Source organism: Equus caballus, chromosome 5 (assembly GCF_041296265.1).
Source record: "Equus caballus isolate H_3958 breed thoroughbred chromosome 5, TB-T2T, whole genome shotgun sequence".
Taxonomy (NCBI): Eukaryota; Metazoa; Chordata; class Mammalia; order Perissodactyla; family Equidae; genus Equus; species Equus caballus.
In genome coordinates, this window is record NC_091688.1 from 41,598,497 (window position 1) to 41,612,148 (window position 13,652).

The window sequence follows — 13,652 nt, forward strand, 5'->3', positions numbered from 1 at the left end:
ACGGCGCCCTGGGCAAGCAGCCTCTGAGCTCCAGCCGGTGCCCGCTGCGGCCTTGGCATTGTCAGAGGGGAGGGGCCGGGTCCGCGAAGGGGAAGGGGGAGGGGGAGGCGCGCTCCCGCTCCCGCTCCCCGCCTCCATCCTGCCTGTTTCCTAAGTGGAGAAACTGAGTCTCCGCGAAAGAGGGGCCTCTTGACATGGATTCGCTCAGAGATCCAGGTGGCGAGGGGAGCCTGGGTGTTTTACGATGTGTGTGTGGGCTCGGGGGGAACCAGGATACGTACTTCAGTGCACCCCCAACTGAGGAAGGTAGCCTGTGAGAGACGCTTCCAACTGGGCCTGCGGCACTACGTACCCCAAAGAGCCCCTCCCACTAGTGTAAAACGGAATCAAATCCGGCTACCTCGGGCCAGGTTCTGCTCTCTGAGGCCGGCCGGGCCGAACCGGGTCGGACTCGCTTTCTCCCCCCAACCCCCTCCGCAGGGGGCCTCCCTCCCTTCCAGCAGGTGGCTCCGCAGGACACCAGCTCAACCTGTTGGACCACAATGGGCGGCGCCAGGGGGGCCCTGGCCCTCACCCGGGTTGACCCGGGATCCCCGCGCAGGGGGAGGGACGAAGTCCTGGTCCCTCCCTCCCGCTCTCTCTCCGGCCGTGACTCAGCCTCGGGGCCGCTGCCCTGCGCCCCAGCCAGGGGCGGAAAGTGTGAGGCGCCCCTGAGAGCCCAGGCCAAACCAAACAGCCCCCCACCCCAGACATTATCTCACTGGATAACTAGGGGGGCTATAGAAAGGAGGGGGTAGCAGCAGGCATGGGGCGCTCCTGCTCAGATAATCCGCTCCGGGTTTTCCTAACGTCCCTGTCCCCCTTGGGTCCTGAGGCTGGTCACTGCCCCGGGTTTTCTTTTCGGCCCCCGCCGGACAGATTCTGGAGCCGGTGGGGTCCAGGCCAGGGTTTTTCCCTCCCTTCTCCAGCCGTCGGGGTCGCGCTAGCCTGGGGAAGGGCAGTGCCAGGGGCAAGACGGCAGCGCCAGATTCGCCAGATTCGCAAGTGAAATGGAGAGGGGGATGCTTCGGGGAGGAAGAGGCATGGCCGAGGAAAAGGGGGGCTGAAAGTGGCCCAGGGAGGGCAGAACCAGAGCCTCAGAGGCAATAGAAGGGCGGGCGCCTTGGCACCAGCCCTTAGGTACGAGAAACGAACGGCGCCCAGTGCCTTGGGCTCGCGCCGTCCCCCATCTCAGGGGGTCGCATCCGGCGTCTCGCTGGACCCAACTGGATCTTTCAGCGGCCGGAATGCCATTCCCCACTTGAGTCTCGACAGTCTTGGAACCTCCTGTTAGTTGCTCAGTGACCCCCTCCCGGTTTCTCTTCTTGTGGTCCACACAGCTCCCTTACTCGCTCAGACGTCGGAGGGGGGAACCCCGACTTGAAATTCCCGCCTACCCCCCAACTCCGGGCCTTTACCGCGCCAAACCACTGAGACAGCGGCGGCCAAGAAACGCTGACTGGGGGCCCCGCCCCCTCCCACGAAACCCCGGCCGGGCCCCAGGGGCCTGCCGCCACCCCCGCCCCGCCACCAGGCCCTGACTGGAACTGGGAACTGGAGGGCAGGTGTGAGGCCTGCAGGGGCCTCCTGGGGATAGGGGAGCGTCCCAGATCCGCACGTTCACACTTAAATCTTCAGGCGACCAGCTAGACCTTAATTTGAGGGAGAAAGCAGCAGGAGGTGGGTAAATACCCGAAGAGTGAGGTGTTTGGCCAAAAAGAGGGATGAAAGTCCCAGTTGGGAGTTAACCCCTCGTAAGGAGGACTGTATACCTGGGGCTGGGGTGAAGGCCAGGTGCCCGGACTGGCTGGGCCACGTGCGCCAAAGGGCAGCTGCAGAGGAGTTAGAAGCTTGCAGAACCTGGAGGAGAGAGGGCTTCTGGCGGGAAGAAAGGCAAGGCTTTGCCTCGGCGGGGTCCTGAGTAAGTGGGTCTGGGGGCCTGTTTTGGAATGTGGGGGTCTGAGCTGGAAGCGGAGCGTCAGCCTGCGCCAGGCGCCCACCTCTGCGCGGCTCCCCCCCTTCCCCCAGGCTGCCTCCGCTTCCCTCGAAAAACCCGCCGCCCAGGAAACCGCTGGGGGCGCTCAGACCGCAGCCCTCCCGCCTGGCGCCCCCCGGGGCCCCCACAGAGACCGCCCAACCCACCTGAAGGGGCCGTGGCTGCCAGGGTTGCCCCCTCCCGCCGACTCCCCCCACACCTGCGGGCGGCACTATTTATAACTCGGCGCCTATTCCGGGCCTCTGGGCGGGAGCCGGCTGCGGCGCAGCGCTAATCGTCGCCGGGATCTCTGCGCCCCCCAGGGCCGGGGGAGATAAATTTAGCCTCAGGAAGCTCGGGGGAACATTTTCCAAAACTCCACGTCCCAGACAAGGCGAAACAGAACCCCTCTGCCCGCAGCCTCCCTGAGGCCAGCCACCAGGCGGCGCAGGTCCCAGTCTCCTCGAACCCAGCTAGGAGTTCGGGTTGAGGCTTTGAAGCTGGGATAGGTACTAAAGAGCTGAGAGCGCATGATGGAAGGGTACTGAGGTGCGGAGGTGAGAGGGGCCGGAGAAAGGCCCGCAGAATGCGCACGGCCCCGAGGCTGGCAAAGACTCTGAAGTGGAGTCTCAGCTGGGAGTAACTAAGAAAGGGGGTGAGGACTTCTGCCTTTTGAAGGGGAAATAACTCATATGCAAACAAGATGCAAATAGGAACGCAAATAAGCGCCTATGCCCTGGGCGGTCTGCGCTCTAGCACTAGTGTAACGACTGCCACCCCTCCCCCCCGCCGTCCCCCCTTCCGCCCACCTCTCAGGGTTGCTGGGAAAACGTGGGACCCTCTCGAAGATCATGACTATAATATCCAGTTTATTGCGCGCGGCTCCTCAGATCACTTCACTATGACCTCTCTCCTGCATCTGCCTTTCGCACACCATTGAGGGTCTTATATCCTATGTAATCAGCTAGGACTTCTGGATATCAGGACCCTCCTCCTCCTCTTGCTGCCTGCTTGGGGTCACTTCCAGTTCTGCCTTGACTCCTTCCCCATTTTACCCAGCCCATTCCCCTACCCCTTGTGGCCACTAGAGGGCCCCGGGGCCCCAGGGGTAGATGAGACCTTACCCATCCTTCACTATGTTGGCACTCTGCTCCCCACGCACCACCTCTAGTGAATTCCTGAGAGTAGTTTGGACACTCAAAACCTGAGCTTACTTTAGTTGGGAAGAGAACATTGCAAGGCAGCTGCCGCATCTTTTTCCCTTCTAGAGAAGTGGGGAGGTGTAGGTCAGGGAACCATCTCCTGGCCTGTGTGGATTAGGTTAAAAGGACGGAGCTGGGGTCCCCAAATGAGCTGGGGAAACAAAGAACAAGGGGAGCTCAGGGTTGAGGTGGAAGTGAGAAAGCATGGAGTGGGTGCAGAATGGGGGTGATAGTCCCCTCCACACTTTTGCTTACCTGGTCCTGCCTCCCAGGCCACTTAGGCCACCATCCCAAGCACCAGTTCAGAAGAGGCTAACTGAGAAAGGCCCTGAATCTGAGATGAGAAAATCTGGGTTCACTAAATGACTATCCTACTGCAGTGTGCTGTGGGCATGACTTTGGATGGGTCACTTCACCTCTCTGGGCCTGTTTCCTTCACATTAACACGGGATAATTACCCTTGTCCTGCCTACTTTTGAAGTAGATTTTGTAAAGCTCAAAGCACTGTGTAGTGTGAAAAGGGATCTCAGAGTGGTACATGAGGTTTTTGTTATTCTCCCCATTCCTCTCTGCCATCTTTTCACTTTTAGGGCTCTCTTTCCAGCTCTGACACCCTCCTTGCATCACTGGCAGTCTCTCTGCTTTTCTCCCTCCTTCAGCTCCCCACCACTTGTCCCATAACATGCCACAGCCCTGGGCCCTGCCTTCTTCTACCTACCATTTCCCCAGTGGTCTTTGCCAGACATCCCCTCCCCTGGCACTAGGCCCTTGGGTTCAGAACTCTCAGACTCTGGGTCCATCTCCAGGCACTGCCCCGGCTTGGCAGGAGCAGGGCCTAAGAAAGGAAAAGGCCAGAGCTTGAGTCAGGGAAGGGCTGGAGCTGGCCAAGCAGGGTACAGGCTATGAGCGGGAGAGGAGCACCAGATTCAGACGGGAAGATGAATTCTGTTTCCACCTTCATCACTACCCCCTGTCTGGTTGGATTCAGGACCTTACCCCTTCTCCCTGCTGCGCCCTGGGGCGAGGGTGGGGCATGGGACCAGGGAAGAGCACTGACCTGCATTTTGTGGATGCCTAAAGAAGGGTGCTGAGCTGCCAGGGATAAGAAATAGAGTACTATGCTGATGTGAAAAAGAATGAGCGAGCTTTAAATGTACTGATGTGGAATCCTGCACAAGGTATATTAAGGGAAAAAAGCAAGGGGCAGAACAGTGTGTAGAGTATGTCATCAACCAGAAGAACAACCATATGCAGAATCCAGACACTCCTCACCGCTGCTATTGCTAGAAGCCAGCTCTGAGCCACCAACATGTCTGGCCCAGATTGTGTCCATTGCCTCCTAATAGTTCTCTCCTATTCTACCCTGGCTCCCCTAAGGTCTATTTTCAACCTAACATAGGAGCCTTTTAAATAAAATATCAGCTCATGCTCGACACCCTGCAGTAGTTCCTCATTTCACTCAGCATAAAAGCTCAAGTTCTTACCAAGGCTTCCTAGACCCTCTGGGACCTGCCTCCACGCCCAACCCCAGCTCGACTTTTTCTTTTTTCCATAGCACCTATCTCCTAATAGCATCTATATACTTATTTTTAAAATATTTATATTTTATTTTCTGTCTCCACCCACCAGAAGGTAAGCTCTACAAGTACAAGGATCTATTTTGATCACTCTTGTCTTCAAAGCACCCAGATTGGCATACAGTAGGTACTCAACAATATTTGTTAAATGAATGAATGAAGATGCAGTATATGCATAGACTGTCTCTGGAATGCCTTCCAAGAAACTGGTAACCATGGTAACCTCCAGGGATGAGAGCTGGGGGGTTGAGGGATAGGTGTGGCAGGGAGACTTACTTTTTACTCTCAGAAGTTTTTAGGCATGTCACCTTTACAAAAACAAAAATAAAATAAGCCTAGAGAAAAAGGAGTTAACTAAGAAGGCCGAGGAAGGGCTGGTCCCTGGAAGTGGCAGGAGGGCCCCAAACACCTTCTCCAGGCCAGTGCCCCAGGAGAGAAAGAGGGGGGACAATAAATAGACCCCAAGAGGGGCCAGGGAATGCTGGGTCGAGATCCCAGGGACACTTTGATAAGCCCTGTGGCTGGCTCTGAGGTTGTGGGGGGCTGTGAGTGGGCACGTCAGTAAGCATGAGCCAGATAATGTAAATGGCTGATGTGTACCTACCACTGGGAGTAATTCAGGGAAAGCATGTGTTGGTGGCTGCCAAGGGGAAGTGAAGAGTCAATTCGACTCATTCTGGCTGTTTGCGTCCTGTGCACTGTGATAAGCCTGAGGGACCTGTGTGGCCACAGAGGTGCCATTCTCTTGCAGCTTTTGTGTGAGCTGGAGGAGCAGGGCCTTACTTCCCTGGTGAGCTGGGGCCTAGCATCAGCCCAGTGCTTTCCCCAAGATCCTCAGAGGCAAGGAACTGGCCAGACCAGGTCTTCTATTTGGGTCCCGACCCTAATGCACAGGGCCTCACAGCAGACCCCACCCAAGCTGGACCCCTCCCTGTCTACAAGTTGGGAGGAACCTGGCCTTTCCAACTCCACCCTCCCCACCCAGGCACCACTGAGTCAAGAAACCTGGCTTTCAGTCTTAGTTCTATCGAGGACAACCGCCTTCCCTCCCTGGTCTGCACTCTGGCTCCAAGAGCCTTCCAGTGCTTTTTCTGATTCCCATTTAAACATTTAGAACTTTTGGCCTCAAGGCCTCTTTATTATACATATAGTTCAGTGATTCTCAAATGGAGATATTAGGGAGCAGCCCATTTCTGGCACTAAAAGGGTATGGTAAGATCAACCATCTGGGCTGGTGGGCTCACTGTGCCAGGCTTGGAGGAGTGCCCGGTCCGGCTGCAGTCTTACTGGGGTCCTAGCCAGCAGACCAAGCTCCTGTGCACCAGAGGGCCGCCAGAGGTGGGGGCTGGGAATGGAGGCCCAGAGACGAGGCAGGTCTGACAGATGGCACAAACTCAAAGCAGGATCCGCACTTCACTCGGTGTTTGTGGCCCATCCTTGGTCAGGCACGGCTGGCCCCAGGAGTCTTGATGGGGGTTGGGCTGGGCACTAAAGAAGAGAATGGGAAGCTGAGAGACAGGTTCTGCCACAGAAGCTGCAGCCATGCCTCCTGTCTTTGCCCTACCCTGCCCACCTGAGTGATGCCAGCCATGCTGCCGGTGGGGAGGAGGCAGTTCCCTGCCGCCATTAATCCAGCAGCTCCTTGATACACCAGCAGCAGAGGAGGATGTAGGCGACTTCCTTCAGGGTCCGCCGCAGGCCCTCCCACCCTGTGCTCATCTTCATGACAGGCACCCGGAGCCCAGTGTCTCGAAGGGCCCCTCCGAGGGAGAATGGTAGGGCCTGGGCTAGGGGCTGTGCCCGGGGCTGCATGTTACCAGCAGCTCTGAGAAGGGTGTGGGAGCTGCTTGTAGTGCCTTTTATCAACACTGTCCCCACCCCCCATCAGACCTCATGACTACGGGGACAAAGGCCCCTGGGTCTAGCAGAGGGAAGGTTCTGGGCCTGAGAATGGGCTGAGTCAGCCCCTATGCACAGGGATGGAGGGATGGGCTTAGTTGGAGGAGGGCCTGGCCACTCCATCTTTCATCTTTCACAGCCAGGCCAGCTCAGCTTCCCTTTTGCCCCCCTGGGCCTCAAAACCTCAGGTGCCTTGCCTGCTGCCTCTTCCCCCAGTGGTTGGCAACCCCCTGCTCCTGCCCTCTGGTGTGCTCCCGCTGAGGCTGGCATTCAGAATCATCAGTGAGGGCTCCTTTCCAGCCTGTTCTGCCCCCCATAACCCCCTGGGCCTCTTAGAGTGAGCACTGTCAGCTCAGAGCTGGCAGGGCCTGGCCCACTTATGCTTCTCTTGGAGCAGGAAGACAGCCAAGCAACAGGCACATGAGAGGCACGGTTTATTGACAGGTTATGCTCTAGGTCAGCCTCCTTCCCTCCCTCCTGGAGCAGGCAGGAAGGGGAGGTCATGTGCGGGAGTTGCGCTCCTCATCTTCGTTCTCAAGTAGGTAGGCTGGACGGTAGGTGGGCTGGCCGCCTGGGCTCAGGCACTTCAGGGCCGGGTTCCGCACCGTGTTCTCCCGACTTCCCAGTGACGTGTAGCTGGAGCCAGGAGAATGCAGGGCAAGCACAGGGTGGGGTGGGCTCTTCCTATCCCAGCACCCTTACATCTTTCCCACCCATTCTCTTCCTCCAACACCCTTACCCTCGGTCGTAGAGGATACAGTATGGGACAAACAGTTGACGCAGAAAGTCCCAGATGTCTCTGTAGGTCCAGTCCTGGGAGGGCAGAGAGTCAGAGAGGAGTCACAAATACTCCCCACTCCCACATTTCCCCACTGCTGCCTGGAAAGGGGCCTATTCGGGTTCTCCTGCTCCCTTGGCCTCTGAGGAAGGGCCTGCTATCCGAATCTCTGGTATATCTTGCTCTGTAGGCCAAGCAATGAGGAAGAGAAGCCTTCATCCTGTCCCCTCTCCATTCCCAATCCACCCTCCACTAGTGCCTGAGCTGCAGGAGGACAGGGAGAGGCTATGTGTGTGTAAGCCTGTGCTGTCCAGTAGAACTTTCTGCAATGGTGGAAATGTTCTCTATCTGTGCCTTCTAAAATGGTGGTCACTTGAAATATGACTAGTGCAACTGAAGTACGGAATTCTGAATTGGATTTAGTTTTTAAAATTGAGATATAATTCACATGCCATAAAATTCATCCCTTTATAGATTCAGTCGTTTTGGAGTAATTTGTATTTCATTTAAATTAATTACAATTAGGGAGTAAATAAATGGCTAGTGACTACCATATTGGACAGCACAGGTCTAAGTCATTGTTTTGCCCATAGTAGAAAGCACAATACCTGCTGCTGAATTAGTGCTCAATAAATATTGGTCAAAAGGCTGCATGAACAAATAGCACCGCCTCCCTTGCATGATGGGGCTCTTTCATCCAAGCCCCCTGGCTCCAACCTCCCCGACCTGGGGCAGCCAGGGTGCAGTGACTGATAGGGGACACGAGACTGAAGGCAATAAATCCTCTTCCTAATTACCAGCAGCGGGTTGATGCGCATGAAGGAAGGCCAGCCTGGGTCAGTGGGGCTGAAGGGGCAGAGGCTGCAGGAGTAGGGGTCGGTGCGGCGGGTGCCCATCAGGACGGCCTCCAGCTGGGGGTGCCGCGTCTGCATATCACTAAGGGCCTGCTTCATGTCACCTTCAGCCTGCAGCACCTGCAGATTGTACCTGCGGAAGGATGAGGGGTGGGGGTCAGAAGTAGGCCCTGTGAGGTCCCTTTGGAGCCCAAACCTCCGGGCCCCTAGTACCTCTTGATGGTGTCCTGTAGAAACTGCTCCAGCTCAGGGAAAGGGGAGATGCTGCGGACATACAGGATCTGGAGGGGTTCTTGAGCATCAGGGCATTTCCTGGGGACGGGGAAGTATCCATAGGCTTGCCAGCATGGGCAGGGAAATGCTCTCCAGAGAGCTTGCACTATTCTTTGACCCCTGGGATGGACACCCTCCCCTTTTCCCCTTTCCTTGTCCTTCCTGTCCATCAGAACCCACTTTCTCCGGGAAGCCCTCTCTGATCTCTTACCTCTCAAATCTGGAGCACACATCTCTGTTTCAGGTATGCGAGTCTCACCTCCCCAACAGGACTGTGACCTCCCTGTGGTCAGGGATGGTGGCTTGCACATCCACAACCAAGGTCAGGCATGTGTCAGATATTCAATTAATATGGTGGGGAAATGGAACTGAAAGGTCACTATGGCTGCCTCCCTCCCAGATCCCACCCAGACACCCCCTTTCCCCACTGCTTCCCAGGATGGGGAACTAGAGAACGAGGCTGATCAGGTGTCTCTGAGCCTTGCCTCCAGGGGTTATGGCTCACCTCTGCACAGCTGCATGGAAGAGGTGCAGGAGGGCAGTGCAGTCCTTGCCCCCGTTGAAGCCCACACAGAGCTGGGGCAGGCTGTACCGAGCCAGGGCAGTCTCGATGGTCTGCAGGGCACCTGCCACTTTTGCTCCCAGAGATGACCCTGCCAGGCAGGCAGGGAAGAGGGCATCAGATAGACACACATGACCATCAAAGGGCAGTGGGGGCCACATTGCCCTTGCTTAAAATCCTTCAATGTCTTCCCAGTGTCCCTAGGATAAGTCCAGATTCCTTCATGCTGCCTGCTAGGCACTGCAGTCTGTCCCCTGCCTGCTATTCAGCCACACCTCACCTTGTTCTTCACCTCAGTGTCCTCCCTCCGGGGGTCCTGGTTTCTGTCCATTCCCCTAAACCTCATGCTGCTTCCTTTCAGAACCTCTCTCACACTCTTTGCCCATGCCCACCTCCTGGTCTGCCCAAATCCTCCTTATCACTCAGCGTATATGTCACTTGCCCACAGTAGCCTTCTCTGACCCCAGATCAAGGCTGATCTCCCTGCTGGGGAGTCCTCCTCATCACTGACATTTCATGCACAATTACCTGTTTAACGTCTGCCTTTCTTGTTAAACTACTGGTCCATGGAGTAGGGTATAAGTCTGTCCTGTTGAGCTATATCCCCAACGCCCAGCACAGTGCTGGTGAAAGTAGGTACTCAATTAATATTTATTGGAAGAATGAATGAATCAACTGTAGCTACCTTCTACCTTCTCTTGGATTTGCAGGAAGCCTCCAACAGCCCCTGCATTCCTGAGACCTAGGGTGGCACCAGTGATCTGGTACCTGCTGCCCCTCCCCTAGGAGGCCCCTACCTGACTCAGTGAGTTTGTATACAGCCTCACTGGCCTGCTCCACAGCGTTGGGTGTGTAGGGGACCAGCGATCCCTGGGGCAGATGGGCAGTCAGGTAGGCCAGGCATTCCTCCAGGGGCCCTTCTTCTTCCGAGTCCAGCGTCAGCTTCACCTGATAGTAGTTGCTGCCCCAGTCAGGGTAGGAACCTAGGCCAAGCCTGCGCCCAAAGTGTGCCTGGGCCTGGGCCAGGATGGGGGCGATAGAGGCCTCATTAGCTGCTACATACAGCTCCCGCAAGTGGAACTGAACAGCTGTGTTTTGGAATAGTCCCTTCAGCCCCTCCAGCACCCGCCGCAGCAGCTCTGGAATGCCTGGGAGGAGGTAGACGTTTCGGACGGAGACCAGTGGGAATCTGAAGGGGCAGCCAGTGTGAGGATCGGTGCCGTAATGCAGGCGGGCAGAGGAGGGCACCAGCGACAGCTTCTCCCAGCCCTTTCCTCCTAGGGCTTTGATGGCAGCTTCCAGCTCAGGGTGTGGCTTGAGCTCATCCCCAAAGGCCTGTGCTACTGCCTCAAAGGTCACATCATCATGAGTGGGGCCGATGCCCCCTGCTGTGAGGACATGGGTGAAGCGGCTGGAGAAAGAGGTGACCTCAGCAGCGATGATGGCTACCTCATCAGGGACAACAGAGACTCGGCACACCTGGACCCCCAGGGAGCGCAGTGTCCGGCACAGAAAGTAGGTGTTGGTATCCTGAGTGTGTCCCTGGGAGATTGGAGATGGGGAGGATGAGAGTGTCAATGCTGTGGTGATGAACTCTGGGCTTCCATCTATACTTATGGATTAAAATATCAATTCTATGTGGACAACCGTCTACTTTCTCACCAACCCTGACAGTTTCAGTCCCCTGGCTCCAAGTGCTTATTGGACATCTTCACCCTCTCCCTCACTATTGTCACTTTGGTCAATGGCATCCCCTAGACACTGAGCCATTCAGGCCCTTCATGCTGTCAACTCTACTTTTGAAATATCTCCCCATCTGCTCTCTTCTCTCTGTCCCTACTGCTACCAAGCAGGTCCTTGGCACATTTCACCTGGACAGTGGCGACAGCCCCCTGGCCAGACTCCCAGCCTCCAGCCACAGCGCTCTGCCCTGTGCCTCCTGAAAAACCTTCCTAATGTGTCACTGTGATTGCATCACTCTTGGCCTCAAAAGCCATTTGTTGTTTCCAACCAAATAGAGAATAAAGTTCAAATTCCTTTGCAGAATATTTGAGGCTCTCTGTCTATGGTGTGTATCCAATCTTCTTTTCCAGCCCCATCCTCTACTTCTCTACAGAGAGTTTAATGGTTAAGGGTTTGGAATAAGAGGGAATCAGGTTAGAATCCTATCTACCACTCCTAGTTGTGTAACTTCGGGTAAGTTTCTCAACCTCTTTGAGACTCAGTCTCATAATCTATTAATTGAGATTTACAATAAAAGTACCAGGGTCATGGGGTTGTGAGGATTAGTAAAATCACATATGTGATGTAATAAGCACACTGCTAGGCCTTAGTAAGCACTCGAAAAATAGGGGTCAATACTACTATTACAAATGATGCCTTGGATGACTTCTAGTAAGACTTCCATGATCATTCAGAAGGGATTTTTCCCTTCTAGTACTTTGCTTCTACTCACTTATCCATGCTGCTGAGTGCCTTGAACCATTTTCTAGACAGGCTGGATATAATTCTTCTTCTTTTTTTTAAGATTTTATTTTTCCTTTTTCTCTCCCAAGCCCCCGGGTACATAGTTGTATATTTTTAGTTGTGTGTCCTCCTAGTTATGGCATGTGGGATGCTGCCTCAGCATGGCTTGATGAGTGGTGCCATGTCGCTGCCCAGGATCCAAACCAGAGAGACCCCCAGCCACCGAAGCAGAGCACAAGAACTTAACCACTGGGCCGCCGGGTCGGCCCCTGGATATAATTCTTAAGTAATACCTGCACCTGTACCTCCTTTACACACTTGACTCCTTGTCAATTCCTTAAAGCCCCTCCTCCCCCTGCCATAGTACTTGGCAAAACGCAAGGGACTTTGCTAAAAGTTTTTCAACAGAGTAATTGAAAAGATGAGGGTCACTTTTCCGCCAATATATTGGGCTCACTCCAGGACCCTACTGCAGCTCCCACCCTGGTTCACTCCGCCTCGACAGAATGTGGGGCAGGCTCTCAAGGACAGGAGAACACCGCGCCCTCCCCGCTCTTCTGTCCCAGACACACCTTGAGGATCTCATCTCCAACAATGATGATGCCTGCCGTCACGCTGCGCCCTGGGGGAAGTCCAGAGGCCGTGGATGCCATGGTCCTGAGTTCTATGCCCCTCTGCAAGGCCCTCCAGTAGCCACCCAGGCCCCCAAATAGGGGTCGCAAGCACGGGGATCCCGCCAGGTCTACACGGCACTGGGGGCCATAGCCCGGGAACACGGGGTCCGGGGTCGAGGGAACCTGGAGGAGCCAGAAAAGACAACGGGGAAGAGCAGGAGTGCATGTTCTTCCTTAGAGGAACATCCTTTCAGGGTCTTCCTAACTAGGCCCTGGACAAGTGATTTCTTTATCCATGCCTCTTTAATAAACGTGTTCTCAAACCCCGGCCCATGCCTCTTTAAATGTCTTCTAAGCTTGGCTCCAGTCTCCTTAAAATGTCCTGCTCTCCGAAGCACCTACCATCTTAAATATCTTCTGCCCGCGTTCGGGTCCTCTAGTGTCTGCTCTATCTTGGATATCTGCACCTTTAAATGTCTCCTCTCTTTGGGGGCACCTGTCCCTTTAAATGCCTACCTTATCCTGGGTCTTGGTCCCTTTAAAAGCGTTCCCTCCCTCCACCCCCGACCAGAACTCGGTGGCCTTCTTCAGCAGTCTTCCGCATCCTTTCTGGCCCGGAATCCAGTCTCTTCCCAGCACGCTTCAGATTACTGAGCTCTTCCAGGTTCTCACCTGCCTTTTCTGCCCCTTCACTTGGTCTTTCCCTCTCGCCTCTCCTCATGTCCCGGGGCAGCTTCCGTACTCAGAATCCCGCCTTAGGCTCACATTTACCTCATATGAATTGGTCATACTGGCTGTCGCTCAGACAACCTCCAAGGACCCATTGGTATTCTTAACTGTCGCTCGCGAGCTTTAGCCAGGGGGCGGGAGTAGGAGCTGGGTTGTTATTGGCGACAACCACGTGGACGCCTCTCAACCGGAAATGTGGGGCGGGGCGTCTCTTCTCTCAGCAGCGGACCTAGGGGTTGTGGGGCGCGAAAGGAGCTGTGGTTGGAGATGTTCCAAGGAGTCCGGGGTGCTCGCTTCTGGTGCTGGAAGTAAAGGGGAGACTTGACTCTAACTTCTGTCCTGTATTCAAATTCTTGCATGCATACGCAATCTGTTTTTATTAACCAAGACTGTAATTCTAGGTGAACAGATTGGGGGCTTTCTTGGTGTCAGAAGGGATTTTATATTGTAGCAGATGGCAGTTGGAAGGACATCAAGAATAACTGTCATCATTGCCTGTGAGGTAGGAGATCCTGGAGGTGAGCTTTTAGTATGTGGAACTTTCATTTCTTTATTATAAACCATAAAGCTAATTACTTAACCTTCTTTGACAAGAAAAAGTCTTCCCCTACCTTGCTCCAGACGGTACTTAAACATCACCTCTCCCTCTTATTTGCCTTGTAGGTACAAGTGAGGGCAGACTAG

At 55.0% G+C, this 13,652-nt stretch overlaps 2 protein-coding genes across 10 annotated transcripts; both read right to left on the reverse strand.

The window, feature by feature from the left end:
- Positions 1–5,902: 5,902 nt before the first annotated feature.
- LENEP (lens epithelial protein) lies at positions 5,903–6,702 on the reverse strand. The gene is made up of 2 exons (XM_005610062.4): positions 6,367–6,702; positions 5,903–6,281 (listed from the first exon to the last, which is right to left on the reverse strand). The coding sequence occupies exon 1, from the start codon at positions 6,603–6,605 to the stop codon at positions 6,420–6,422; it is 186 nt and encodes a 61-aa protein (XP_005610119.1). The 5' UTR covers positions 6,606–6,702; the 3' UTR covers positions 5,903–6,281; positions 6,367–6,419.
- A 407-nt stretch (positions 6,703–7,109) lies between these two features.
- FLAD1 (flavin adenine dinucleotide synthetase 1) lies at positions 7,110–13,093 on the reverse strand. Of its 9 annotated transcripts, none has more exons than XR_011438703.1 (8): positions 12,912–13,080; positions 12,198–12,422; positions 9,957–10,701; positions 8,809–9,250; positions 8,538–8,636; positions 8,268–8,457; positions 7,432–7,505; positions 7,110–7,328 (listed from the first exon to the last, which is right to left on the reverse strand). XR_011438703.1 is itself a non-coding variant. In XM_001497926.7 (8 exons), the coding sequence occupies exons 2-8, from the start codon at positions 12,276–12,278 to the stop codon at positions 7,193–7,195; spliced, it is 1,473 nt and encodes a 490-aa protein (XP_001497976.2). In that variant the 5' UTR covers positions 12,279–12,422; positions 12,912–13,093; the 3' UTR covers positions 7,110–7,192. The 9 variants fall into 9 exon arrangements, 6 of the variants coding, with proteins under 6 accessions (XP_001497976.2, XP_005610118.2, XP_070123187.1 ...); XR_011438702.1 differs by having other exon boundaries at positions 12,756–12,970; XR_011438701.1 differs by lacking the exon at positions 12,912–13,080 and adding an exon at positions 12,642–12,660.
- Positions 13,094–13,652: the final 559 nt, after the last annotated feature.